The sequence below is a fragment of the Saccostrea cucullata genome, unplaced genomic scaffold (assembly GCF_032062105.1).
Source record: "Saccostrea cucullata isolate Sc308-1 unplaced genomic scaffold, CSIRO_AGI_Scuc_v1 ctg513, whole genome shotgun sequence".
NCBI classification, from domain to species: domain Eukaryota; kingdom Metazoa; phylum Mollusca; class Bivalvia; order Ostreida; family Ostreidae; genus Saccostrea; species Saccostrea cuccullata.
The window spans coordinates 68,008-78,457 of NW_026920671.1; the positions used below are offsets into that span (position 1 = coordinate 68,008).

At 31.6% G+C, this 10,450-nt stretch overlaps 1 protein-coding gene across 1 annotated transcript; it reads left to right on the top strand.

The window, feature by feature from the left end:
• Window positions 1-3,003: 3,003 nt before the first annotated feature.
• LOC134255173 (fucolectin-7-like) lies at window positions 3,004-4,247 on the top strand. The gene is made up of 2 exons (XM_062737673.1): window positions 3,004-3,191; window positions 3,999-4,247. The coding sequence occupies exons 1-2, from the start codon at window positions 3,008-3,010 to the stop codon at window positions 4,232-4,234; spliced, it is 420 nt and encodes a 139-aa protein (XP_062593657.1). The 5' UTR covers window positions 3,004-3,007; the 3' UTR covers window positions 4,235-4,247.
• The last annotated feature ends 6,203 nt before the right edge of the window (window positions 4,248-10,450 follow it).

Sequence of the window (10,450 nt, forward strand, 5' to 3'; positions counted from 1 at the left end):
TGACTTTAACTCTTCATTCGTCATCCCTTAAGCTTACTTATATTATACACCGCCAATACCTTCATCACCTGTATACGGAATTTATATATCTTAGTTGTTTCGATTTGCAAGAGCATATTCTATGTATGAACAATTTCTAAAGCGAGGTAAATTATTGACAAACAAGTTGATGAAACAAGAATATCAACAGTCTCGTTTAGTCAGAGAGAAATGATGACTGACGTTTTTAATACTTATTGTTTGTCCATTATTTTATACACTAAACTGACGACGGATTTTCGCATTATTTCCCCAATCACAACAACAAGCACACGGCGGATGTGACCGGTCGGCTCACTTCCCTATGACATCTGATCCCACCTCTGATGTACTGGAGGTCTGTTTTGCTCTGCTAATATTTTGTACTGTTTTATGGATATTTGATCTTGAATACTGTTCGTTATCTCCATATGTTTAATGCATGACTTGTCAGACTCCGTGGTGTCTATTTTTTCGACTTCACTTGTCTGATAAGTACATGATAAATATGCACTTAGTGAATTGATTTACATTATAAATATAATGAAAACCACAGCTTAGTATTTTTCTTCAGTAAAATACAAACATATTGTTGACTAGTAAACGGAAAATGTGGCCTTTAGCTTTCCAAAAGAAGGTGACGGAAGTCTCAACTTCAAGAAGGTTTTATTGATATCTCAAATAAGTCTTCAAGCATAATTATCTTTAAGAACAAGAATATTTGGCACCTGATCCAACCCCTTATTTCCAAAAGGTCCGTGTTTGCTCTGCTTCTGTAATATAATGTTTATTGGACTTTCGTGCAAGAATTCTACTCATTATCTGCACACTTCAGAGTCAATATTTTTAACTGATTTTATTAATATCATATTAAAGGATTAAGATTTTATAACGTCAAAATATTTATTTTATATTTTTTATTGAAAAAATTGGTCTGTTGTTAAAAAAATACACTTTGGGTATTGTTTTATTTTGATAATTTTAATGCTCCGTAAACTAAGTTTCGGGGGTATATAATTTTTGTTGTGTCCGTCCGTCTAGCTGTTTGTCTGTCTGTCTAGCTGTCTGTTTTTCCGCAAAAACTTTAACCTTGCCCATAACTTTTGATTAAGGGAAGCTATGACTCTCATATTTCACATGTGTATTCCTTGTGACAAGACCTTTCTTTGGGTGCCACCAAATTTGACCTTTTTACCTTGACCTTGGAGTTTGTCCCACTTTCACACAAAAATTCCAAAATTTTACTTCGGCCATATCTTTTGAACACTAAAACCAGGACTGTCATACCTCAAAAATGTATTTTTTGTGGAAAGACCTTTCATTGGATACCAACAACCTTGACCTTTTGGCCTTGACTTGGACATTTTCGTACTTATTAAAAAACTTTAACCTTGGCTATAACTTTTGAAAGGTAAGGGCTAGAGATTTAATTCTTCACATATGTAATCTTTGAGAAAAAGTCTTTATTTAGAAACCAAAAACCTTTACCCTTTGACCTTGACCACGGAGTTTTTTTCGTACCTTGAAAAACGTTAACCTTGGTCATAACCTTTGAACAGGTGGTGCTTGAGTTTTATATTTCACATATGTATTTCTTGTGAAAAGGCCTTACTTTAGGTACCAACATATTTGATCTGCATTTTAGAAAGCTTAACATTCGCTATGTTGCCATACGGGGGCATCATTGTTTCACAAACACATCTTGTTTTAATTATTTATAAGCATATAACCTACTAAATAACATTTTATCTACCTGTAGATAGACGTAGAAAATGCTGAAAAAAGTAACGGTAAGTTCCATGTGTTGTTAATTTTCGTTCAATTAACTGAAGAAAAGTCATATAAATGCTTAAGATTAAAAGGGTAAATTTTGTTATAAAGAAATTCTGTTTATGTAATAAAATTTCCTTGCGTAAACCTACAGTTATAAAACTATGCAGTAAAAAAAAAAGTATTATTCTATTCAATTATTTTTTTCATAATGTAAATACAACAGTAGATTCTCTATGTCTGTTTGTTTGTAAAGAAAACTTTTACCTAGCAAAAAACGATATACATGTATATGTCCTATAGAAATTATAAATAGAAAGTCACTTTTCAACATCTGAATATCCTTCGATATCAACACGACTTATAAAATTATATTTTATGATATTATATTATGATCACTCATAAATATATTTTGCTTTAACTTTAATGATTTTCCGAAAGAAATGTATTTTATAAGTAAAATATAAACAATTATGTTTTGATTCAATTGTTGTATCTTCTATGAATATTTATCTGAATTAAATTTATAAATTATATTTTATCTTCTGTGAATATTTTATCTGAATTAAATTTATAAATTAAAATGAGTAACAAATCACTAATATGAGTAAGAGGAGAAATATTTTATGCTCAAAGTTTACTTAAAACTTTGGCATATAAGATACTCTAAGCCTACATATTTGCATACTTTATTCAAATTTCATATAACATTTTTGGTTATTTTTTTTTAAACCCATACATCAAATTTATATAACCTTTCTTAAGGTGTTTGATCTAGATAAACCGGTATATAGGTTAAAATAATTAAGGAAACTTATTTCTTATATATATAGCATTATCAAAATAACGGAAAACAAGTGAGAATAAAAGCATTTTGATAATGCAAATCCCAAATAAATAATATGTAACTTTATTTATACATACATTGTACAGGTATATCTGTGATGATAAAGAAACATATTTGAGAGTCATTGTCTTTTTCACATATTTATAAAAATTATTTATTAATTACAAAAAATATTATTGTTCTGTGTTTTTTTTTTTAAATTGTTTTTATAACCTTACTCTATATTACATGTATATCATCAAAGAGATTTTCATTTGTTGGGAATGAAGTTAATTGAATGAAAAATTTTCAAAATATATGATACCCTAAAAATAAGAACTATCAATACTCATTTACCTTTGTTTTACAGTCGCTGTCAATAAATCAGCTAGTATGATATCGATATATAACCCAAGCTACCAACACGCTTCAAATGCTGTAGATGACGTCACTGTCTGTACGGATGGGTTGTCCACTGCACACACCAAGAGAGAGTTTTCGCCTTGGATAAAAATAGACTTGCAGGACGTGTTCGATGTTGCTGAAGTGCTTGCCTACAACAGGCAAGATGCCTTTGGTAAATGCTCTTAATATTCTAATAAGGTTCTTAAATCCTCTGATCACTCATAAAAAAATGTTGCTTTAACTTGAATGATTTTCCGAAAGAAATGTATTTTGTAAGTAAAATATGAAAAATTATATCATAGCTTGCGGGAGAAAATTTAACAAAAAAAGGCATCTGAACTTGACAAATCTATAAAGGAATAATAGTCATGCCATTAAATAAGAGTTATCTCTCTCTTACCAGAGTATCAATGAACCTTAAGAGGCAGTCCACCGAAAAACCAGGCAATGGGTGGTACATCGCATGTCATTGATTTTATTTATTTTTGGTACATGTTTGAAGATAAACATCAAATTTTTTTAAGTGTTCCTCTAGCCCCTTTTTTGATATTAAGTCTTTAATTCTAAGTGCAAAAAGGCCATCATAATAGTAAAAAGATAGTTACAAATTGTTATGTTTGATATGAAACAGATACTCAAAACTGTAGATATGTCGATCAATGGTATTAACAGTATGAATAATTATGTTTTAATATATTAATGAATAAAGACTCAAATTTATATTTCTTTACAAAAAGTCATTTCGTCCAAAATTGAGTGAAGCATGTGATATCTAAAATTTAATATCCAATTTTCATCCACTGTATTTCAATTACAAATCATTCTGTTTGTGTTACTATAAATGCATGAGTCTGCTAATATTTATCTAGCAGACTTAATTTTACTCTCATTCTTCTTCTGATATCTATTTACTGATGATTTTCCAAATATGAACAGTTTTTCATTTTACTTCTATATATATAAACCCCATACTTTTTAGGATTGAGACTGCACGATTTACTCATTACAGTGGATGGAAACCACTGTGGATTCTTCAAAGGACCTGCCGCTAGAGGAGACCGTATACTTTTTCTCTGCCCTTCCGGAAGTGTAGGCAGATACGTAAAACTCATGATCCAAAGTGCAGAGGGAGAAGAAGATATTTTATGCGTGTGTGAATTACAAGTATATGTGCAATTATCAGAAGGATCTGGATGGGGTATTGAAAAAATGTAATTGTTGTTGAGCGTAATTAATGATATGTTCCAAAGTAAATAGAGAAAAGTCTTTATTTGAACATTTTACGTTTGCTTGTAATCGTAACATTTTTTTAATTACATTGTAGTTGAAATTACTTTTTTATTACATTTTAATTACTTCCCAGATAGCATGACTACGTTGGGACAATGTTGGCCCAATGTAACACACTTTGTTGGGCCGACGTTGGCAGCCAACGTTGGCGCAATGTCTAAGTGCACTGTGGCCCTTTGTTGGCCCAACATGTTGGGGCGATGTTGGGCCAACGTTCTAATGTATTATTGTAATCGTAGGGCCAACATTAGACCAACTTAGTACATTGCATGTTATAGAAGGGCCAATGTTGGGCCAACACCAGTGATGTAAAGTTAATATATTATCGCAATATTAACATTATGCCAACATACTTTATAGCATTGTAAGTGAAGGGCTAACGTTGGGCCAACCATAAATAGCTACTTAAGAATAGTGGCCAACATTTGGCCAACAATAAACAGCTTACGGAGTAAGTGTAGGGCCAACATTGGGTCAACAATAATGGCTAGGAAAGTGTAGGGCCTACAATGGTCCAACACGGTGGTAAAATTAAATTGATTACCCAATGCATGACTAACATTTGATTTACAAAGAATAAAAAAAATGTCATTTGCAGACAATCAGAGTAAAATACATGTATATTCACGTCATCCACAACACAGTTCGCATTATTCTATTTTATGTGAATTTCGGAATGACATTCAAAATATTCTTTCTTGAATTACATGATTTTTTCAGGAATATTCTGATAAGAAAATAAAAAAATCCATGTATTGGCTGTTGATTTTAATCATTGATGTTTTTGTATTTTTAAAACTATTATAATTAGAATTAAATGTCAAGCAATCCTTCATATTATTAATTTAAATAAAGTTTTCATTTGTTTTCTTTCATTTACTCAGTGTCTATTGCACTTTCTCCTCCTTTTTCATTCTTTTTCTTCTTCTCTTCATCTATCCTCTTCCTCTCTTCCCTTATTTTCCGTCCCACTTCCCGGTCACTGGCAGAGTGAATTCAATCTTTAACAATGGCGCAAATTTCGCTGTCTGTCGCTGCCGCAATTAGCTTTTTTTTTGGACAGTCCTTAAAAGTAACAAATTAGTAGACATATAGTTATGATTTATAGTTATAATTAGTAGACATATAGTTTTCTCCTCCAGTTGTGCATAAATTCTTTACCTAAAAGTAAATGCTAACACATAAATTGTCTATATAACTTAAAAGTTTGAAGTCAAAACTTTCACCGCGATCTTTTGTGTTTGAACTTAAACATTATAATGTGCATGTGTGTACGATGTCTGTATAAAAAGGCAGATAGCAAACATTGGACTGTAAAGTTTGGTGTCAAAATCAAAGCAAATTATAAAATATATGTACTTACATATACAGCGTATTGTCTAGCGAAGCAGTATATCCAAATTTCTTTGTTCTCACAAATATATACGTGTGCACCAAGCTGCTCAAATGCGAAATAATTACACGTGCTGACCATCCTGATATATCAGATTCCGCAGTAACCGAGGAAACTGGCCAGTCTCCTGCTGTGAGAAGCAATGGTGATGTTGACCTTATTTCTTAAACAGTGAATTTTGCTCTTATCTCAGAATATGTCCCCCTAAAACCAGCACTTTAGCGCAATTATGTAATCGATGTTCCTACGATTCTGTAAATTGTTGATTGAACATTAAGTGGTAAAAAATAAACACAAACTAAAAACAAACACAAAAATGAAACCAAAATAAAGAAAAAGAACAAAAAGAGAGAAAGAAAATAAAAAATATTTCATGTACTCGATTTTTTCTGCCAACTGCAGTTTAAGCATGTTTAGGGTAAATGTAAATTCAAAAACGCTTAAATCCCTAGATCATATACCCCCACCGATCCCCGGCTGGATCGGCCTACCGGCTGGGCTAATACTAAATTTTTTTCTACATTCTTTTTTTTTCATATCAACGTTGGGCCAACGTTGGTAAATGTAGTATTCCAACGTCAGTATAGAAACTGTAGTAAAGCGCTTATTGCTTAGTAGGGCTAATTTTGGGCCAACGTTATATTTTAACTATTCTTTAAACACCATCATTTAGATATATTACATATACGTTGGGCCAACATTGGCCCAGTGTGTTGAGCCCAACATGCAGAAAACTTAATTATAGCATATTCTGCACATGAAGGGTCGTCGTTGGACAATGGTTGTATACCGAATGATCTTAGTCACTATGGATAAGGGCAAATTTAAAACGTTGGGCCAACGTTGGTTCAATGCAGCTATTCCCAACGTTAAAAAATACAGGAAAGCTCACTTTTATTACATAGCGCCATTGTTGGGCCAACATTGTCTTTCCAACTTACATGTGATCAAAATAGAAAAGCACCCTATCGGCATTGGCCCAACGTTGGACCAACGTTAAATGCCCAACGCCAACCACAAGCCAACAATACAACCATTTACCAACGTTGGCCCAACATAGTCATGCTATCTGGGTTTATATATTTATAAACATAACTATAATACAACATTTCCATTCTACTATCTTTTTTTTATTCTGCATGTGCATGTATAACATCCTCATTCCTTCACTAAAACAAAAGCATAAGCAGCTATTAACATAAAAATAAACCATTGGCTTGATAACAACTTCTAAATTGAAGTTTTTCATGATGCACATTCAAAAATTTCATATGATTTATTTATAAATTTTAGATATTTTGTACCACTTTCTATTCAACTTAAATATTAAAATGTTTTGTTGTTTGATTAAAAATATAGAAAAAAAGCAAATAAAAATCACAGTGTCATTCAGATATTTTCTTTTGTTTGATAGAGATAGTTGTTTCTAAATAAAAGCTGTGATTTGTAATGAAAACAAATCATGAAAGGGACACAGACGCAGAAGCTTTAAAATATTTTCTCAGATTTCTTTATGATATCATGACTTATATATTGCTGTACTATTTTCTACGGAAATATAACAATAGACATTTTATCTGGAAGTTATCGAAATAACGAATTCTGATTGAAACATCCTTGCCCTTTCACATAGTAAACTTAATCCTTAATAATTAAGAAATATAGAAATAATGTAGTGTTTTTATGAGAAATATTAAAGGTACTTGGACAAGGATTTGGGGGTAATTTTTTCTGTATAATATTACGACTTATATATTTTAATAGCATTTCACACAAAAATTTATTTTAATTTCATTTAAAAGTTATTAAAACTTTAAATTTTTTGGCGGGTTTGATTGACACATCCTTGCACTTTCACAAATTTTAAAGTTTACTCTTAATACTTAGGGAAAGTGGCAATCTTGTTGTGTATAAATGAAAAATAGTAATAGTATAATCCAGAAAAATCAGAGTAGACATGTTCGAAAGCAAAACAAACACACGATATATTCTCAGTCCGTGCAGTTGTGGTGAGCACACTTTGAGGGCTGAACGCACTCGGTGAATTGTAAACAATCAACAATAACAGAGCTCCTGCCCTGTTTACAAAAACTGTGTACATAACACGAGTGTGATTGATTTGCACACAAGATTTAGTTCGGAATGACAATACTTGTGAAGGAATTTTGCTTTGTAACATTTCTACTCTGAAAAAAATTATTTTTCTGGATTACAGTTTTAATATTTCTCATTTATACACAAAAAGATGCCACTTTTCCGAAGGATTAAGAATAAAGTTAAAATTTGTGAAGGTGCAAAGATGTGTCAATCAAACCCGCAAAAAAATTTGAAGTTTTAATAACTTTTAAAAGAAAAAAGATTTTTAATTAATTTTTGTGTGAAATGCTTTTAAAATATATAATTCATGATATTATACAGAAAATATTAACTTCAAATCTGTGTCCAAGTACCTTTAAAAGTATAATCTTGAAAATAATCCAGAAAACTCTGAGTAGAAATGCAAGAAAGCTAAACCAACTCACCAGTATTGTCAGTCGATCTGTGCTCTCTGGAGTTTGTAGACTTTAACAAATTAAACACACGCATTGAAGCGTAATCAATAAATACAATCAAAAATATTCCTTATATAACAAACTTTTATTTTCAAACGTATATCAGACAAAAATGAAAATGAAAAGGGTAAATATAGCAAACTGTAATCGATTTTTAAACACCCATAAACACCAGAAAGTTTCGAAGAAGGCAAAAGCACAGACCATTAGTGGGATCATGTTAAAGGAAGAGTACTGGTTACACCCGATATGGGCCCCGTGTATTGATCAGGTAACTGGAACATCGTGTAAAAACCAAGGCCTAAAATCAGTGTTAATCATGTCAGCCGATAAATGACCCAAGGCCCTGTTGATTGGCAATCAATGATACTTAAAGACCATATACTTAACTTTAAAGAAGATTGTTAAATTCCGTGTAACATCAACTTTTCTGTAAGTAGCCAGCTTCGGTTTAAGCATCGATTATACTAAATATATCCTTTTGGGTATCGCATATCTAGTGAATAGGGAGACGTTAACGCCATATGATCGTACTGTTGGAATTTCACTAAATAAATGAAAAAGAACGATGGATAATTTTTGGCACACATGTCAATCTAAGTCTTTTATTAACAATCGTAAAGGTTTTCATTTAATTTCTCCATAAGCTTGAGTAAATTAACAGTTCCTATCGATAAATATTGTCTAATTTTTATTATCTATTTTTAAACCTTGGTTTAAAATAGTAAACGTACCTCTTCCATGGTATATGTCTGTTCGAATCATGCAGGTTACAATTGATTTTAACATTCTATCAGCGCGGGTGAACAAAATCTCCTAGTTTATCACTTAAATTTTGGTAATTATAGTTTACAAAGAACTTTTTAAATGCGTCAGTCATTTCCAACCTTGATTGTTGTTTATCAGAGAGCTTACAACTAATATCAAACTTTTTACACGTATCTAGACTTCTTTTCTTGACCTGGCCTAAAGAAACATGATTTTTGTAGACTCTCCTAAACACCTTAAACTTTATCCCCATATTGTTTTTTTCTTAAACGATATACCGTATAACTGGATTTTTCTACGGGGTGCTATTTTTTGCGAAATTCTGCGATCAAGTCTTAATCGCAAAAAATTCAATCGCAAAAAACACGTAAATAAAATCCGGAATTTTCAGTTGCGATCATCGAAGTTCTACTTTTACAGATACCGGAAGTATATGTAAATAATGCCATTGAACGTTTTCAATCGTATTTTACAGGTAATTTACTTGATATCAACAACAATGATTGTTTTTCGAATAAATAAAACGAATTCCTAAAGATGCAATATTTATTTGTTGCTATATTGTATTTCATGATTTATTTATATGAAACCCGAATAGCAATTTTCCGTTTGGCTATTCCAGTGTTTACTAGATTTTTCTTAATCGGTATTCTGTCCTTGAGAAAAGAATTTCTTGTGTAATATTTCCCTTACTGGGATTATATAAACTCTTTATAATCATAAATGAAAGTTCATAGTCTATGGGAACTTACTGAAACGAACTTCTATAAATTAATTTCAAAGAATTATCGTCTCGGTTTCAATTCAAAATAACTGTGGCTGTTTCTAATTTACCCTGTGAATAATAACCCATTAATTATAACAACACACAGACGACCCACAGGTGTAGTGTCATCTATGTAAACACCCAATTAACAGTCCAAGGCCTTCACTGTTTTCAGGTAAGTCCAGACTGCATCTATTTTACGCTTGATTGGCGTGTATACAAGCGCAATCAAAACTTCGAGAGATAGAGAGTAAAATTCAATGAAATATGTGTAACGGGACCCAGAATTTGGTTCGAGAGATAGAGGTTCGAGAGATCAGGAGTAAATTTGCTTAGTTATATAGAGGAAAAAAACGGGACCGGAGGTTCACTTCGAGAGATCGGAGTTCAAGCCATCGAGAGTCACCTGTATTTTAAATTGCTTTGGTTTGTTCAATAAAAAACAAAAATTGACTTTATTGTTTAAATGTCTAGTACATGTAATAAAATTCAATAAAAATAGACTTTATTGTCAAAGTGAAATCGCAAAAATTAAAATCGCAAAAAATAAATATACCTATTTCAGGATCAAATCGCAAAAATTTGCACCCGCATTAAAAACCAGTTATACGGTATTTACGCACCTTTGGCATCAGCGTTTTTGGAGGTAATGATAGAAAAAG

What these genes read in the sequence shown, in the direction of transcription:
- LOC134255173 (XM_062737673.1), top strand. Translation starts at nt 3,008, where the DNA reads ATGATATCGATATATAACCCAAGCTACCAACACGCTTCAAATGCTGTA. An exon ending in CAACAGGCAAGATGCCTTTG is followed by an intron (nt 3,192 to 3,998) that starts GTAAATGCTCTT and finishes CATACTTTTTAG; the next exon opens with GATTGAGACTGCACGATTTA.